Below are 19460 nucleotides of genomic sequence, written 5' to 3'. Positions count from 1 at the left end.
CCTTCTTGCCTTTGGCTGAGTTCGCCCTTAATAATCGGGCCAGCTCGGCCACTTTGGTTTCGCCTTTTTTCTGTAATTCTGGTTTCCACCCTCGTTTTTCTTCAGGGCAGGTTGAGCCTTCGGACTGTCCTGGTGTGGATTCTGTGGTGGACAGGTTGCAGCAAATTTGGACTCACATAGTGGACAATTTAACATTGTCCCAGGAGAAGGCTCAACGTTTCGCTAACCGCCGTCGCTGTGTTGGTCCCCGACTTCGTGTTGGGGATTTGGTTTGGTTGTCTTCTCGTTATGTTCCTATGAAGGTTTCGTCCCCTAAGTTTAAGCCTCGTTTCATTGGTCCTTATAAGATTTCTGAAATTCTTAATCCTGTGTCATTTCGTTTTGACCTTCCAGCTTCTTTCGCCATCCATAATGTGTTCCGTAGGTCGTTGTTGCGGAGATATGTGGCTCCTATGGTTCCCTCCGTTGATCTTCCTGCCCCGGTGTTGGTTGAGGGGGAGTTGGAGTATGTGGTGGAGAAGATTTTGGATTCTCGTGTTTCGAGACGGAAACTTCAGTACCTAGTCAAGTGGAAAGGTTATGGTCAGGAGGATAATTCCTGGGTGGTTGCCTCTGATGTGCATGCTGCCGATCTTGTTTGTGCCTTTCATTTGGCTCGTCCGGATCGGCCTGGAGGCTCTGGTGAGGGTTCGGTGACCCCTCCTCAAGGGGGGGGTACTGTTGTGAATTCTGTTCTCGAGCTCCCTCCTGTGGTTATGAATGGTACTTTGGCGAGTTCTGTCCTTGGACTCCCTCTTGTGGCTGTGAGTGGAGCTGCTGGTTCTGAGATCCCTTCTCCAGCTGATCTCGATTAGGCCTTGGCTGGCTGCTCTATTTAACTCCAGTCAGATCGTTACCTGATGCCAGCTGTCAATGTCCTAGTACTGGTTCAGTTTGCTTGGATCTTTCAGATGACCTGTCTACTTCAGCAAAAGCTAAGTCCCTGCTAGCTTCTTTGTTACCATTGTGTTTTTGTCCAGCTTGCTATGATGATTTTGTCTTGTTAGCTGGAAGCTCTGGGATGCAGAGTGGCACCACCGCGCCGTGAGTCGGTGCGGTGCTCTCTTTTGCACACTCTGTGTGTTTTTTGTTAGTTTTTATGCTGACCGCAAAGATACCTTTTCTATCCTCAGTCTATTTAGTTAAGTCTGGCCTCGTTTGCTGAAACCTATTTCATTCCTGTGTTTGTGACTTCCATCTTAACTCACAGGCAATATATGTGGGGGGGCTGCCTATTTCTTTGGGGAATTTCTCTGAGGCAAGGTAGGCTGTATTTTCTATCTTTAAGGGTAGTTAGCTCTTAGGCTGTGAAGAGGCGTGTAGGCAGAGTCAGGAACGCTCCACGGCTATTTCTAGTTGTTGTGATAGGATTAGGGGTTGCGGTCAGCAGAGCTCCCACTTCCCAGAGCTCTTCCTGTATTACTAGTTTGAGTCTAAACAAGCCCACTTGGCCCTGGAGAAAATTGCAAGATTACCATTTTTTTAAGTAAAGACTGTGATATGATAAAAAAGAATGCCAAAATGTTTTAAAATAATATACTTAATTAAAAAAAGCTCTATTTAAACACATGTTCATTTTATTATGTCTTTTTGCCTTTAAAGTTCACTGAGTTTGAGCTTTTAGTGTCTGTAGAATAAATACCTTTTCCGCTTGTAAAGTCCTTAAAGAACATGTCCCAGGAATTATAGGAAGGAAGAGGAGGCAAGCTATTGTGAAAATTATAAAAGGAGATAGCTGTGTCTTTTGGGTTACGAAGAACCAGCAATATCTGTCAAAATATTAAAGCAGTAAATATTACATTTTCCACAAATTTTCTATCATATTTTACAATATTTTATAAGTTTGTTGTTTGGCCCAGTCTTTTACTTTCTTGTTTGAGCATGGATGTCCTCCTATGCCTACAGTACTGTTAATATTTACCGTATTTTCTGCTGTCTGGCGTATAAGACGACCCTCAACTTTTCCATATACTGTAAAATATGGAATTTGGGATATTCTTGCCGTATAAGACGGGGGTCATCTTATACGCCAAGTCATGTTATATGGCGTGTGTGGTGTGTATGGTTCCCAGGGTCTGGAGGAGAGGAGACTCTCAGGCCCTGGGATCCATATTCATGTAAAAAAAAGAATAAAAATAAAAAATATGGATATACTCACCCTCCGACGGCCCCTGGCTCTCAGCGGTGCAAGCGGCGGCCTCCGTTCCTAAGAATGCATTGAGCGTAGGACCTGCGATGACGTTGCAGTCACGCGACCGGTCACGCGACCGCGACGTCAACGCAGGTCCTACGCTCAATGCATTCTTAGGAACGGAGGCTGCCGCTTGCACCGCTGAGAGCCAGGGGCCGTCGGAGGGTGAGTATATCCATATTTTTTATTTTTATTTTTTTTTTAACATGAATATGGATCCCAGGGCCTGAAGGAGAGTCTCCTCTCCTTCAGACCCTGGGAACCATCCAGGATCGCTCCCTGCACATGCCGTACCCAGCGTATAAGACGACCCCCGACTTTTCAGACGATTTTCAGGGGTTAAAAAGTTGTCTTATACGCCGGAAAATATGGTAAGTAAAATAGTTTTTAAAATGAATATCCTATTGTAGAGGTTCTTGTTTGTGTATATTTATAGGCTGTACTCTGTGCTAGTAATGTAGAAGTGGGTATATGTAATTATAAACTGTTCCATTTTGTGAAGTATTTTTTGTAATTTTATTCTGCATACCATTATCTATTTTTAAAAAATAAAATAAAATATTGCAATATTACATTGGTGACTAATCCTAATATTAGGCTAATGCTATTTGTACAGTAATGAAGTCAAAATGACAGAATTGCCTTTGAGTCACCTCACCTGCCCAAGGCCGGGTTCACATTAGCGTTTCTGTGCGCTGCGTATGATCTGCATACATCCGCATGCGTCATGCGTACATATCTTTAAAATGGTGTATGCAGGGACATGCTATTGCAGAAGCGTACGCATGCGTCATTTCACGGAGTGCAGTGGTTTCCGGCGAACGCAACATGTTGCATTTTTTTAGGCGTCAAATATTGCGCAATCATATGCATGCGGATGATTGCAGATGAATCCGTAAAAAAAACGTATTATTATCTATGGAAACGCATTGGTACGCAAGGACATGCGTATGCATGCATTCGATACACATGCGTACTTTAGACTGTGCATGTCCAGGAAATGATGTCACCGCCTCCACCATGTGCATAAAAAACGCAAACGCATGCCAAAATACATTTAAACGCATGCACACGCAGCATTTTTTGGGTTTCATTTGCTGAGGCGTAAGCATGCATTTGCATGCGTTTTGGCATGCGTTTGCGTATGCAGATGATACGCTGTGCACAGAAACGCTAATGTGAACCTAGACTAACAGCTACATCGATGGAAAAGTAAAAACGTGAGTTTTTTAAACAATTTAACCCCTTAATGACAGAGCCAATTTGGTACTTAATGACCAAGCTAATTTTTACAATTCTGACCTCTGTCACTTTATGAGGTTATACCTCTAGAACGCTTCAACGTATCCCACTGATTCTGAGACTGTTTTTCGTGACGTATTGTACTTCATGTTAGTGGTAAAATTTCTTCGATATGACTTGCGTTTATTTATAAAAATTGAAATTTGGAAAAAAAATCGAAAATTTAGCAAATTTTCAAACTTTTAGTTGTTGTACACTTAAGGCCGGGGTTACACTTTCGAGTGCGATGTGAGAAACTTGCGCGAGTCTTTCGCATCAATACCCGGCACTGCTGACTACACTCGGACTGGAGCGTATGGCTGCATATATTTCTATGCAACTGCAGTCCGAATGCAGGCGGCAGTGCCGGGTATTGATGCGAAAGACTCGCAAGTGTGACACTGGCTGTTGTGAATTTGCTTTTTGCTCCCTCTAGTGGTTACTAGTTTTTTGACTCTGGTTTTTCTGTCATTCCTTTTATCCGCACCTGGGTCGTTAGGTAGGGGTGTTGCTATATAAGCTCCCTGGACCTTCAGTTCAATGCCTGGCAATGTAGTTATCAGAGCTAGTCTGCTGTGCTCTTGTCTACTGATCCTGGTTCCAGTTATATCAGCTAAGTCTGCTTTTTGCTTTTTGCTATTTGTTTTGGTTTTGTATTTTTGTCCAGCTTGTTCCAAATCTATATCCTGACCTTTGCTGGAAGCTCTAGGGGGCTGGTGTTCTCCCCCCGGACCGTTAGACGGTTCGGGGGTTCTTGAATTTCCAGTGTGGATTTTGATAGGGTTTTTGTTGACCATATAAGTTACCTTTCTTTATTCTGCTATCAGTAAGCGGGCCTCTCTGTGCTAAACCTGGTTCATTTCTGTGTTTGTCATTTCCTCTTACCTCACCGTTATTATTTGTGGGGGGCTTCTATCCAGCTTTGGGGTCCCCTTCTCTGGAGGCAAGAAAGGTCTTTTGTTTTCCTCTACTAGGGGTAGCTAGATTCTCCGGCTGGAGCGTGTCATCTAGAATCAACGTAGGAATGATCCCCGGCTACTTCTAGTGTTGGCTGTTGTGAATTTGGATTCTGGGCTCCCCCGGTGGCCGCTTGTGGAATTGGACTTGTCATCCTCTTTCCTGTTTCACCTGATTCCATCAGTAGTGGGTGTCGCTATTTAAGCTCATTTCTCTGGTGGTTTCTTGCCGGTCAACAATGTTATCTGATGCCTCTCAGTGCTTGTTCCTGCTTCTAGACTACTACTAGATAAGTTGGACTTTTGTCCATGTTTTGTTTTGCCTATTTGTTCCAGTTCACAGCTGAAGTTTTGTTACTGTGTCTGGAAAGCTCTCGTTGATCAGGGATTGCTACTCTGGCGTTATGAGTTAATGCCAGAGTTTAAGGTAATCTCTGGATGGTGTTTTGTTAGTGTTTTTCTGCTGACCATGAAAGTATACTATCTGTCTTCTGCTATCTAGTAAGCGGACCTCAAATTTGCTAAGACTATTTTCCTGCTGCGTTTGTTGTTTCATCTGAACTCACCGTCATTATATGTGGGGGGCTACTGTCTTCTTTGGAATATTTCTCTAGAGGTGAGCCAGGTCTTATATTTCCCTCTGCTAGCTATTTAGGTCTTAGGCCAGAGCTGGGCATCTAGCGATAAATAGGAAATGCTACCTGGCTATTTCTAGTTGCGCGGCAGGCTTAGTTCATGGTCAGTATAGTTCCATCTTCCGAGAGCTTGTCCCTCTATAGGCTTGCTATGATCTCTGCCTGCAGAGATCATGACAGTTTGACCGGCCCGTAAAGTGTTAAAGACCCAGGTTGAGAAAGGAGAGTTATAAGAAGTCTGCTGAAATTTTTTTTTTTTTTCCTCCAGTCTGCCTTGCTGCAGTCTTTTCTCTCTCTCTCCTCCTAATCTCTGTATGCTCTGTGTGCACCTGACAATAATGGATCTCCAGAGTGTAACTGCGGGTTTGAATAATCTCATCACGAAAGTACAAAATTTACAAGATTTTGTGGTACATGCTCCGGTATCTGAGCCGAGAATTCCTTTGCCGGAGTTCTTCACAGGGAATAGAGCTAGCTTCCAGAATTTCCGAAATAATTGTAAGCTTTATTTGTCCCTGAAGTCTCGTTCAGCTGGAGACCCTGCTCAGCAGGTTAGGATTGTGATTTCCTTGCTCAGGGGTGACCCTCAAGATTGGGCCTTCTCATTGCCAGCAGGGGATCCTGCGTTACGCGATGTGGATGCGTTTTTTCTGGCCTTGGGCTTGCTTTATGAGGAACCTCATTTGGAACTTCAGGCAGAAAAAACTTTGATGGCACTATCTCAGGGGCAAGACGAAGCTGAAGTTTTCTGCCAAAAATTCCGTAAATGGTCTGTGCTTACTCAGTGGAATGAGTGCGCCTTGGCGGCAACTTTCAGAGAAGGTCTCTCTGATGCCGTTAAGGATGTTATGGTGGGGTTCCCTTTGCCTGCAGGTCTGAATGAGTCCATGACAATGGCTATTCAGATTGATAGGCGTCTGCGGGAGCGCAAACCGGTGCACCATCTGGCGGTGTCTGTTTCCATTAGCACCATTCAGTCTAAGTTTATTTTGTCTGTAACCCTGATTTGCTCTTTGTCATCCATTGCCACGGACGCCTATGTTGACTCTGGCGCCGCTCTGAGTCTTATGGATTGGTCCTTTGCCAATCGTTGTGGTTTTGATTTAGAGCCTTTGGAGACTCTTATTCCTCTGAAGGGGATTGACTCCACCCCATTGGCTAATAATAAACCACAATACTGGACACAAGTAACCATGCGTATCAATCCGGATCACCAGGAGATTATTCGTTTCCTGGTGCTGTATAATTTACATGACGATTTGGTACTGGGATTGCCATGGTTGCAGTCTCATAACCCAGTCTTGGACTGGAGAGCAATGTCTGTGTTGAGCTGGGGATGTAAGGGTATTCATGGGGACGTACCTTTGGTTTCTATTTCGTCGTCCATTCCCTCTGAAATCCCTGAGTTCCTCTCTGATTATCAAGACGTCTTTGACGAACCCAAGCTTGGGTCGTTACCTCCGCACCGTGAGTGCGATTGTGCCATAGATTTGATACCGGGTTGTAAATATCCAAAGGGTCGTTTGTTTAATTTGTCTGTGCCGGAACATGCTGCTATGCGGGAATATATAAAGGAGTCTTTGGAAAAGGGACATATTCGTCCATCCTCTTCTCCCTTGGGAGCTGGGTTTTTCTTTGTCTCAAAAAAAGACGGCTCTTTGAGACCATGTATTGATTATCGGCTTCTGAATAAGATCACTGTTAAGTATCAATACCCATTGCCATTGCTTACTGATTTGTTTGCTCGTATAGAGGGTGCTAAGTGGTTCTCTAAAATTGATCTTCGTGGGGCGTATAATTTGGTGCGGATCAGGCAGGGGGATGAGTGGAAGACCGCATTTAATACGCCCGAGGGCCACTTTGAGTATTTGGTCATGCCTTTTGGTCTTTCTAATGCCCCTTCAGTTTTCCAGTCTTTTATGCATGATATTTTCCGCGATTTTCTGGATAAATTTATGATAATATATCTGGATGATATTCTGATTTTTTCTGATGACTGGGACTCTCATGTCCAGCAGGTCAGGAGAGTTTTTCAGGTTCTGCGGTCTAATTCTTTATGTGTGAAGGGGTCTAAGTGCGTTTTTGGGGTCCAGAAGATTTCCTTTTTGGGGTATATTTTTTCTCCCTCTTCCATTGAGATGGATCCCGTCAAGGTGCAGGCTATTTGTGACTGGACTCAGCCCTCCTCTCTTAAGGGTCTTCAGAGATTTTTGGGCTTTGCCAACTTTTACCGCCGATTTATTGCTGGTTTTTCGGATGTCGTTAAACCACTGACTGATTTGACCAGACAAGGCGCTGATGTTGCTAATTGGTCCCCTCATGCTGTAGAGGCCTTTCAGGAGCTTAAGCGCCGTTTTGCCTCTGCCCCTGTGTTGCGTCAGCCTGATGTGAATCTGCCTTTTCAGGTTGAGGTTGACGCTTCGGAGATCGGAGCTGGGGCAGTGTTGTCGCAGAAAGGTTCCGACTGCTCCGTCATTAGGCCTTGTGCCTTCTTTTCTCGCAAATTTTCGCCCGCAGAGCGGAATTATGATGTTGGGAATCGGGAGCTTTTGGCCATGAAGTGGGCGTTTGAGGAGTGGCGCCATTGGCTCGAGGGGGCTAGACATCAGGTGGTGGTATTGACTGACCACAAAAATTTGATTTATCTTGAGACTGCCAGACGCCTGAATCCTAGACAGGCGCGCTGGTCTTTATTTTTTTCTCGCTTTAATTTTGTGGTGTCATACCTACCGGGTTCTAAGAATGTTAAGGCAGATGCCCTTTCTAGGAGTTTTGACCCGGACTCTCCTGGTAATTCTGAACCCACAGGTATCCTTAGGGAGGGAGTAATTTTGTCGGCCGTTTCTCCTGATCTGCGGCGGTCCTTGCAAGAGTTTCAGGCGGATAGACCGGATCGTTGTCCGCCTGATAGACTGTTTGTTCCGGATGATTGGACCAGCAGAGTCATCTCTGAGGTACATTCTTCTGCATTGGCAGGTCATCCCGGAATTTTTGGTACCAGGGATTTGGTGGCAAGATCCTTCTGGTGGCCTTCTCTGTCACGAGATGTGCGAGTCTTTGTGCAGTCATGTGACGTTTGTGCTCGGGCCAAGTCTTGTAGTTCTCGGGCTAGCGGACTGCTGTTGCCCTTGCCTATTCCTAAGAGGCCTTGGACACACATCTCGATGGATTTTATTTCAGATCTGCCTGTTTCCCAGAAGATGTCTGTCATCTGGGTGGTCTGTGACCGTTTCTCTAAAATGGTCCATTTGGTTCCTCTGCCCAAGTTGCCTTCTTCTTCTGAGTTGGTTCCTCTGTTTTTTCAGAATGTTGTCCGATTGCACGGTATTCCTGAGAATATTGTTTCTGACAGAGGTACCCAATTTGTGTCTAGATTTTGGCGGGCATTCTGTGCTAGGATGGGCATAGATTTGTCTTTTTCGTCTGCTTTTCACCCTCAGACTAATGGCCAGACCGAGCGGACTAATCAGACCCTTGAGACATATCTGAGGTGTTTTGTCTCTGCTGACCAGGATGATTGGGTTGCTTTTTTGCCATTGGCAGAGTTCGCCCTCAATAATCGGGCCAGTTCTTCCACCTTGGTGTCCCCGTTTTTCTGTAATTCGGGGTTTCACCCTCGATTTTCCTCCGGTCAGGTGGAATCCTCGGATTGTCCTGGAGTGGATGCGGTGGTAGAGAGATTGCATCACATTTGGGGGCAGGTTATGGACAATTTGAAGTTGTCCCAGGAGAAGACTCAGCGTTTTGCCAACCGTCATCGTCGTGTTGGTTCTCGGCTTTGTGTTGGAGATTTAGTGTGGTTGTCTTCTCGTTTTGTCCCTATGAGGGTCTCTTCTCCTAAGTTTAAACCTCGGTTCATCGGCCCTTATAGAATATTGGAGATTCTTAATCCTGTTTCTTTCCGTTTGGACCTCCCTGCGTCCTTTTCCATTCATAACGTTTTTCATCGGTCGTTATTGCGCAGGTATGAGGTACCTGTTGTACCTTCAGTTGAGCCTCCTGCTCCGGTGTTGGTTGAGGGTGAGTTGGAGTACGTTGTGGAGAAAATTTTGGACTCTCGTGTTTCCAGACGGAAACTCCAGTATCTGGTCAACTGGAAGGGTTACGGCCAGGAGGATAATTCTTGGGTCAATGCATCTGATGTTCATGCTTCTGATCTTGTTCGTGCCTTCCATAGGGCTCATTCTGGTCGCCCTGGTGGATCTGGTGAGGGTTCGGTGCCCCCTCCTTGAGGGGGGGGTACTGTTGTGAATTTGGATTCTGGGCTCCCCCGGTGGCCGCTTGTGGAATTGGACTTGTCATCCTCTTTCCTGTTTCACCTGATTCCATCAGTAGTGGGTGTCGCTATTTAAGCTCATTTCTCTGGTGGTTTCTTGCCGGTCAACAATGTTATCTGATGCCTCTCAGTGCTTGTTCCTGCTTCTAGACTACTACTAGATAAGTTGGACTTTTGTCCATGTTTTGTTTTGCCTATTTGTTCCAGTTCACAGCTGAAGTTTTGTTACTGTGTCTGGAAAGCTCTCGTTGATCAGGGATTGCTACTCTGGCGTTATGAGTTAATGCCAGAGTTTAAGGTAATCTCTGGATGGTGTTTTGTTAGTGTTTTTCTGCTGACCATGAAAGTATACTATCTGTCTTCTGCTATCTAGTAAGCGGACCTCAAATTTGCTAAGACTATTTTCCTGCTGCGTTTGTTGTTTCATCTGAACTCACCGTCATTATATGTGGGGGGCTACTGTCTTCTTTGGAATATTTCTCTAGAGGTGAGCCAGGTCTTATATTTCCCTCTGCTAGCTATTTAGGTCTTAGGCCAGAGCTGGGCATCTAGCGATAAATAGGAAATGCTACCTGGCTATTTCTAGTTGCGCGGCAGGCTTAGTTCATGGTCAGTATAGTTCCATCTTCCGAGAGCTTGTCCCTCTATAGGCTTGCTATGATCTCTGCCTGCAGAGATCATGACAGTTGGCGTTAGGAGTAGATATATGGTCAACCCAGTTACCACTGCCCTATGAGCTGGATTTTTGTATTCTGCAGACTTCCTCGTTCCTCTGAGACCCTCGCCATTGGGGTCATAACAGTTTGCCAGGCCAGTATTAAATGTTTAATGCATTGCAGAAGAGGGATTATAAGAAAGAAGATTCTGAGTTTTTTTTTTTTTTTTTTCTTCTTCCCCTTTACCTCAGAGTGGCTATGCTTGCTGCAGACATGAATGTCCAGACCTTGATTACAAGTGTGGACCAGCTGGCTACTCGTGTGCAGGGCATACAAGACTATGTTATCAGAAATCCTAGGTCTGAACCTAAAATACCGATTCCTGAACTGTTTTCCGGAGACAGGTTTAAGTTTAGGAATTTCGTGAATAATTGTAAATTGTTTTTGTCCCTGAGACCCTGTTCATCTGGAGACTCTGCTCAGCAAGTAAAAATTGTTATTTCGTTCTTACGGGGCGACCCTCAGGATTGGGCTTTTTCGCTGGCGCCAGGAGATCCGGCATTGGCTGATATTGATGCGTTTTTTCTGGCGCTCGGTTTACTTTATGAGGAACCCAATCTTGAGATTCAGGCAGAAAAGGCCTTGCTGGCTATGTCTCAGGGGCAGGACGAGGCTGAAGTGTATTGCCAAAAATTTCGGAAATGGTCCGTGCTGACACATTGGAACGAGTGTGCACTGGCCGCTAATTTTAGAAATGGCCTTTCTGAAGCCATTAAGAATGTTATGGTGGGTTTTCCCATTCCCACAGGTCTGAATGATACTATGGCACTGGCTATTCATATTGACCGGCGGTTGCGGGAGCGCAAAACCGCAAATTCCCTCATGGTGTTGTCTGAACAGACACCTAATTCGGTGCAATGTGATAGAAAGACCGCAAATTCCCTCATGGTGTTGTCTGAACAGACACCTGATTTAATGCAATGTGATAGAATCCTGACTAGAAATGAGCGGAAAATTCATAGACGCCGGAATGGCTTGTGCTACTACTGTGGTGATTCTACACATGTTATCTCAGCATGCTCTAAACGTATAGCTAAGGTTGTTAGTCCTGTCACCGTTGGTAATTTGCAACCTAAATTTATTCTGTCTGTAACTTTGATTTGCTCACTGTCGTCTTATCCTGTCATGGCGTTTGTAGATTCAGGTGCTGCCCTGAGTCTTATGGATCTGTCATTTGCTAAGCACTGTGGTTTTATTCTTGAACCATTAGAAAATCCTATTCCTCTTAGGGGTATTGATGCTACACCATTGGCAGCAAATAAACCGCAGTATTGGACACAGGTTACCATGTGCATGACTCCTGAACACCGCGAGGTGATACGTTTCCTGGTTTTACATAAAATGCATGATTTGGTTGTTTTAGGGCTGCCATGGTTACAGACCCATAATCCAGTCCTGGACTGGAAGGCTATGTCAGTCTCAAGTTGGGGCTGTCGGGGTATTCATGGGGATTCCCTGCCTGTATCTATTGCTTCTTCTACGCCTTCGGAAGTTCCGGAGTATTTGTCTGATTATCAGGATGTCTTCAGTGAGTCTGAGTCCAGTGCACTGCCAGCAAATAACCCCCGTAAAATGGAAATATTTATTAGATAATCCTCTAAAACCGAAAGAAAAACCCCTATCTAATAAATAAATATTACACGAAATAACAGGGGAAAGGATATAATCCCCTAGATAAATTTCTAGACAACCAATGCTGGTAAGATACCACACATAAGTCACTAAAATATCCTATAAAAGTGATGTAACACTCGTGATATATAATACTTAGCTGTAGGGGTGTATGGATACAGGTGCAATATCCCTACCAACTACAACAATTTATAACCCTAAGGACCAATCCTACCTAGATGCGGAGGTTGGCACCCTAAAAGAAAAAACGAGAATGGCGCCCCCGCTCGTACGATGGCTGTCCCTGGTCTCCTACTATCTCCCTATAAGGGATAGAGTTTGAAACAGAAGGCCAGGTGGCTGATAACAACTTGTACAACTATGTGATGCCAATTAGACAGCAGCTCAGGCCCAGCCCCCACAATGTGATGTAAGATAAAGGAAAGATGTCCTAATCACGATATCAATAAATAAGAAACCAAAAATAATAAAGTTGCAACCATAGGACAAATAACGACCAATGCATATATAAAGTGTCACCAGCACTGTTATACACTGACTGATAATCAATGATACATCATGCTCCTACCATATAGTAAATAACAAAAGAACGCCACCACATACACTTAGATATCTCTTGTCATAAATTGATAAAGAAAGTTCAATGGGGAATGTAATTAATACCAAAGATATATATTGATAGTGATCATGGTATACTCATCTGCTATATTTAACATCCCCTGCTGCTCATGTATCCAGGAGTAGTGGCTCACAGAGTGACTCAGGGCGAAGCAAGATCCATAAAACACCTCTCGACGCGTTTCCCCCACATGCCTGGGTTCATCAGGAGAGTCAAGATAACATCATGGCAGTTGTAGATATACAGAAAGATAGGGCTGCAGCGATGTACCTGAGGGTCATGCTTAAATAGACTCGCAGCAATAAAGAAAGAAGAAGCAAACTTCCCGTTTCATGGTTAAAGCATGTAGCCATGCCTTTAGCTATGGTATACACACCCAAAAGGCCCCGCAGAGCCCCATGCGCCGCCATAATAGTAAAGTATAGCCGGCCCCACACGGAAGTGAAGAGCGATAAAACGCTCTAGTGATCAAAGAGCCCCGGAAATGCGGGGTAAGGCCGCTAGTAATGGCGCATGCGCCGCTCACCAAAAGAGACCTGCTTGCAAACGACAGAACCCCACCGGCCTCCATGATACTGGAGTGCTGGGTAAAGCCGCTAGTAATAGCGCATGCGCCGTATAACAAAGGAAGCCTGCTTACGTACGACAAAGCCCCACCAGCCGCCATGACACTGAGGTCAAAACGTAGATGGGGAACGTTACAGCGCTAAAACGGTAGAGATACATAGTGATATCGTTACTCACAGCGCGTACGCAGGCATTCATCTCAGAACCCCCACCACGGACACAAGGACGTATGCGTACCACACTCACCCATTACAAAACAAAATAAATCAGTGCCCTGGTACCATCAATGCACATAGGGAAGAGGGAGGGGGAACCAAGGTTTATACGGCGCATGAATATAAAATATAGAGGCTATTCCGGCAATGAACATATAATAACACAGCCACATACCCTGAAGGACGGCATAAGTGATGCATCATAGGTGTGATGTCTTATTACCATAGCTATGGGATAAAATGATGTAAAAATAACCAGAAGGAAACCACACGATATAACCATAACAGGTAAGTACATAGAAACTGCACACTTGATAATCATGAACATGGTAATATAGGAATCACCAACCCATTACCATACATAGAAATACTAAATTATAAAGACCCTATCAGGAAACTACAGAGAAGATACACGGTCATATATGATAAATAAACAAAGATGGATGATACACAACGGGTAATACAACCCGATTAAAAAAGGCTAGCTAATAATAATGGATCACCGAGTCACAAAAAACAGCAGTAATTTTGCTGCTCATTTAGGCCATTCGGCACAAGAGTACGCAGCCTAAAGATCCATTGACACTCCTTCTGAAGGAGTAATTTATCCAGATTACCACCCCGTGGGTTCCGCCGCACCACTTCAAGGACACAAAAGGAAATGGCTCTATTGTCATTCAAATGAACTAATCTGACATGCTTAGCTATGGGTGTGTCACGATTATGTTTAATGTCCCCCAAGTGTTCACCAATGCGTCTCCGCAGTTCTCTTTTAGAGAACCAAAAGGGTAGACTTTCCACCAGAACTTTTAGGAAACCAACCTCCACAAATGGTCTCCTCAGGTGGGATAGTTTCCATCCAGGCACTTTGCGTAAGGGTATCCCCAAAGGTCAATTTTTGCGCATAAGGAGAAATTGTTCTGATAATTATGAGTTCACTGAACAGGCCCATGACCTGAGGTGTAGGTTTGGCCAGAGGGGATACCCTGGGATGATCCTGGATGGTGCGTGGAGACATGCAGCTGGTCATACTCGGCATGAATTACTTCATCCGCCACCCAAGGAGGACTTGCCCGAAATTCCGAGAATTATTGGCATGTTCGACAATAAATCGAGTGCAATACAGAATATTTTGAAACGACATTGGGGGATTCTGAGGGCTGATCCGGATCTTAGGGACTTTGTTCCTTCTACCCCTAAAATTACATATAAGAAGGGCAGGTCCATTAAGGATCGATTGGTCCACAGCTTCTATGATCGTCCTAAAGCGTCTGGCACTTGGTTGGACCGTAAACCCTGTGGCACATTTAGGTGTGGTGGTTGTAAATTTTGTCTATGGGTTAGAAAAGAAAAAACATTTAAGAGTACCACATCAGACAAAATTTATTATATGAGGGACTTCGCTAATTGTAAATCGGAGGGAGTGGTGTACATGGCGACCTGTCTGTGTCCACTCAGCTACATTGGGAAAACTAAAAGAGAACTGCGGAGACGCATTGGTGAACACTTGGGGGACATTAAACATAATCGTGACACACCCATAGCTAAGCATGTCAGATTAGTTCATTTGAATGACAATAGAGCCATTTCCTTTTGTGTCCTTGAAGTGGTGCGGCGGAACCCACGGGGTGGTAATCTGGATAAATTACTCCTTCAGAAGGAGTGTCAATGGATCTTTAGGCTGCGTACTCTTGTGCCGAATGGCCTAAATGAGCAGCAAAATTACTGCTGTTTTTTGTGACTCGGTGATCCATTATTATTAGCTAGCCTTTTTTAATCGGGTTGTATTACCCGTTGTGTATCATCCATCTTTGTTTATTTATCATATATGACCGTGTATCTTCTCTGTAGTTTCCTGATAGGGTCTTTATAATTTAGTATTTCTATGTATGGTAATGGGTTGGTGATTCCTATATTACCATGTTCATGATTATCAAGTGTGCAGTTTCTATGTACTTACCTGTTATGGTTATATCGTGTGGTTTCCTTCTGGTTATTTTTACATCATTTTATCCCATAGCTATGGTAATAAGACATCACACCTATGATGCATCACTTATGCCGTCCTTCAGGGTATGTGGCTGTGTTATTATATGTTCATTGCCGGAATAGCCTCTATATTTTATATTCATGCGCCGTATAAACCTTGGTTCCCCCTCCCTCTTCCCTATGTGCATTGATGGTACCAGGGCACTGATTTATTTTGTTTTGTAATGGGTGAGTGTGGTACGCATACGTCCTTGTGTCCGTGGTGGGGGTTCTGAGATGAATGCCTGCGCACGCGCTGTGAGTAACGATATCACTATGTATCTCTACCGTTTTAGCGCTGTAACGTTCCCCATCTACGTTTTGACCTCAGTGTCATGGCGGCTGGTGGGGCTTTGTCGTACGTAAGCAGGCTTCCTTTGTTATACGGCGCATGCGCTATTACTAGCGGCTTTACCCAGCACTCCAGTATCATGGAGGCCGGTGGGGTTCTGTCGTTTGCAAGCAGGTCTCTTTTGGTGAGCGGCGCATGCGCCATTACTAGCGGCCTTACCCCGCATTTCCGGGGCTCTTTGATCACTAGAGCGTTTTATCGCTCTTCACTTCCGTGTGGGGCCGGCTATACTTTACTATTATGGCGGCGCATGGGGCTCTGCGGGGCCTTTTGGGTGTGTATACCATAGCTAAAGGCATGGCTACATGCTTTAACCATGAAACGGGAAGTTTGCTTCTTCTTTCTTTATTGCTGCGAGTCTATTTAAGCATGACCCTCAGGTACATCGCTGCAGCCCTATCTTTCTGTATATCTACAACTGCCATGATGTTATCTTGACTCTCCTGATGAACCCAGGCATGTGGGGGAAACGCGTCGAGAGGTGTTTTATGGATCTTGCTTCGCCCTGAGTCACTCTGTGAGCCACTACTCCTGGATACATGAGCAGCAGGGGATGTTAAATATAGCAGATGAGTATACCATGATCACTATCAATATATATCTTTGGTATTAATTACATTCCCCATTGAACTTTCTTTATCAATTTATGACAAGAGATATCTAAGTGTATGTGGTGGCGTTCTTTTGTTATTTACTATATGGTAGGAGCATGATGTATCATTGATTATCAGTCAGTGTATAACAGTGCTGGTGACACTTTATATATGCATTGGTCGTTATTTGTCCTATGGTTGCAACTTTATTATTTTTGGTTTCTTATTTATTGATATCGTGATTAGGACATCTTTCCTTTATCTTACATCACATTGTGGGGGCTGGGCCTGAGCTGCTGTCTAATTGGCATCACATAGTTGTACAAGTTGTTATCAGCCACCTGGCCTTCTGTTTCAAACTCTATCCCTTATAGGGAGATAGTAGGAGACCAGGGACAGCCATCGTACGAGCGGGGGCGCCATTCTCGTTTTTTCTTTTAGGGTGCCAACCTCCGCATCTAGGTAGGATTGGTCCTTAGGGTTATAAATTGTTGTAGTTGGTAGGGATATTGCACCTGTATCCATACACCCCTACAGCTAAGTATTATATATCACGAGTGTTACATCACTTTTATAGGATATTTTAGTGACTTATGTGTGGTATCTTACCAGCATTGGTTGTCTAGAAATTTATCTAGGGGATTATATCCTTTCCCCTGTTATTTCGTGTAATATTTATTTATTAGATAGGGGTTTTTCTTTCGGTTTTAGAGGATTATCTAATAAATATTTCCATTTTACGGGGGTTATTTGTTTGTAAGCTATTTGGTTTTTCCCTTGGTAATAAATGATTTTTTGTATAGTAAGCTCCAGTGCACTGCCTCCTCATAGGGACTGTGACTGTGCTATAGATTTGATCCCAGGCAGTAAATTTCCTAAGGGAAGACTGTTTAATCTGTCGGTACCTGAACATGCCGCTATGCGTTCATATATCAAGGAGTCTCTGGAGAAAGGACATATTCGTCCGTCTTCTTCCCCTCTTGGTGCGGGATTCTTTTTTGTGGCAAAAAAGGACGGATCTTTGAGACCTTGTATTGATTATCAGCTTTTAAATAAGATCACTGTCAAATTTCAGTATCCTTTACCGCTGTTGTCTGACTTGTTTGCCCGGATTAAAGGTGCCAAGTGGTTCACCAAGATAGACCTTCGTGGTGCGTACAACCTTGTGCGCATTAAGCAAGGTGATGAATGGAAAACCGCATTCAATACGCCCGAAGGTCATTTTGAGTACTTGGTGATGCCTTTTGGGCTCTCCAATGCGCCTTCAGTTTTTCAGTCCTTTATGCATGACATTTTCCGGAAGTATCTGGATAAATTTTTGATTGTTTATCTGGATGATATTTTGGTTTTTTCTGATAATTGGGATTCGCATGTGGAGCAGGTCAGGTTGGTCTTTAAAATTTTGCGTGAAAATTCTTTGTTTGTCAAGGGCTCAAAGTGTCTCTTTGGTGTACAGAAGGTTCCCTTTTTGGGGTTCATTTTTTCCCCTTCTGCTGTGGAGATGGACCCAGTCAAGGTCCGAGCTATTCTTGATTGGACTCAGCCCTCGTCAGTTAAGAGTCTTCAGAAGTTCTTGGGTTTCGCTAACTTCTACCTTCGTTTTATCGCTAATTTTTCTAGCATTGTGAAACCTTTGACGGATATGACCAAGAAGGGCTCCGATGTAGCTAACTGGGCTCCTGCTGCCGTGGAGGCTTTCCAGGAGTTGAAACGCCGGTTTACTTCGGCGCCTGTTTTGTGCCAGCCCGATGTCTCACTTCCCTTTCAGGTTGAGGTGGATGCTTAAGAGATTGGAGCAGGGGCCGTTTTGTCGCAGAGAGGCCCTGGTTGCTCTGTTATGAAACCTTGTGCCTTTTTCTCTAGGAAGTTTTCGCCTGCCGAGCGAAATTATGATGTGGGCAATCGGGAGTTGTTGGCCATGAAATGGGCATTTGAGGAGTGGCGTCATTGGCTCGAGGGTGCTAAGCATCGTGTGGTGGTCTTGACTGATCACAAAAATCTGATGTATCTCGAGTCTGCTAAACGCCTTAATCCGAGACAGGCCCGCTGGTCATTGTTTTTCTCCCGCTTTGATTTTGTTGTCTCGTATTTACCAGGTTCAAAGAATGTGAAGGCCGATGCTCTTTCTAGGAGCTTTGTGCCTGATGCTCCTGGAGTCGCTGATCCTGTTGGTATTCTTAAAGATGGAGTTATCTTGTCAGCTATTTCTCCGGATCTGCGACGTGTGTTGCAGAGATTTCAGGCTGATAGGCCTGAGTCTTGTCCACCTGACAGACTGTTTGTCCCGGATAAGTGGACCAGCAGAGTCATTTCCGAGGTTCATTCCTCGGTGTTGGCAGGTCACCCGGGAATTTTTGGCACCAGAGATCTGGTGGCCAGGTCCTTTTGGTGGCCTTCCTTGTCAAGGGATGTGCGGTCATTTGTGCAGTCCTGTGGGACTTGTGCTCGAGCTAAGCCTTGCTGTTCTCGTGCCAGCGGTTTGCTCTTGCCCTTGCCTGTCCCGAAGAGACCTTGGACACATATCTCCATGGATTTCATTTCTGATCTTCCGCTATCTCAGGGCATGTCCGTTATCTGGGTGATATGTGATCGCTTCTCAAAGATGGTCCATTTGGTTCCTTTGCCTAAGCTGCCTTCCTCTTCCGATCTGGTTCCTGTGTTTTTCCAGAACGTGGTTCGTTTGCACGGCATCCCTGAGAATATTGTGTCAGACAGAGGATCCCAGTTCGTTTCCAGGTTCTGGCGATCCTTTTGTAGTAGGATGGGCATTGATTTGTCGTTTTCGTCTGCTTTCCATCCTCAGACTAATGGACAGACGGAGCGAACCAATCAGACTTTGGAGGCTTATTTGAGGTGTTTTGTCTCTGCTGATCAGGACGATTGGGTGACATTCTTGCCGTTGGCTGAGTTTGCCCTTAATAATCGGGCTAGTTCCGCCACCTTGGTTTCGCCTTTTTTCTGCAACTCTGGTTTCCATCCTCGCTTTTCTTCGGGTCATGTGGAGCCTTCTGACTGTCCTGGGGTGGATTCTGTGGTGGATAGGTTGCAGCGGATCTGGAATCATGTGGTGGACAACTTGAAGTTGTCACAGGAGAGGGCTCAGCGCTTTGCCAACCGCCGCCGCGGTGTGGGTCCCCGACTACGCGTTGGGGATTTGGTATGGCTTTCTTCCCGCTTTGTTCCTATGAAGGTCTCCTCTCCCAAATTTAAACCTCGTTTTATTGGGCCTTACAAGATATTGGAAATCCTTAATCCTGTATCTTTTCGTCTGGATCTTCCTGTGTCGTTTGCTATTCACAATGTATTTCATAGGTCCTTGTTGCGGCGGTACATTGTGCCTGTAGTTCCTTCTGCTGAGCC

The 19460-nt window shown here is 44.8% G+C and overlaps 1 protein-coding gene across 2 annotated transcripts in view; it reads right to left on the bottom strand.

Moving 5' to 3' along the window:
- LOC143804701 (sulfotransferase 6B1-like) overlaps nucleotides 1–19460 on the bottom strand; it is a 93890-nt gene that overhangs the window by 42307 nt on the left and 32123 nt on the right. For both annotated transcript variants that reach the window (XM_077283061.1, XM_077283062.1), the window contains one exon: nucleotides 1682–1808. In XM_077283061.1, coding sequence (XP_077139176.1) covers nucleotides 1682–1808 — 127 coding nt within the window. The remainder of the gene's footprint in view (nucleotides 1–1681; nucleotides 1809–19460) is intronic.

This window comes from Ranitomeya variabilis, chromosome 2 (genome assembly GCF_051348905.1).
Source record: "Ranitomeya variabilis isolate aRanVar5 chromosome 2, aRanVar5.hap1, whole genome shotgun sequence".
Taxonomy (NCBI): Eukaryota; Metazoa; Chordata; class Amphibia; order Anura; family Dendrobatidae; genus Ranitomeya; species Ranitomeya variabilis.
The sequence above is the reverse complement of the archived record's forward strand: the minus strand, read 5'-3'. Positions and strand labels throughout refer to the sequence as shown.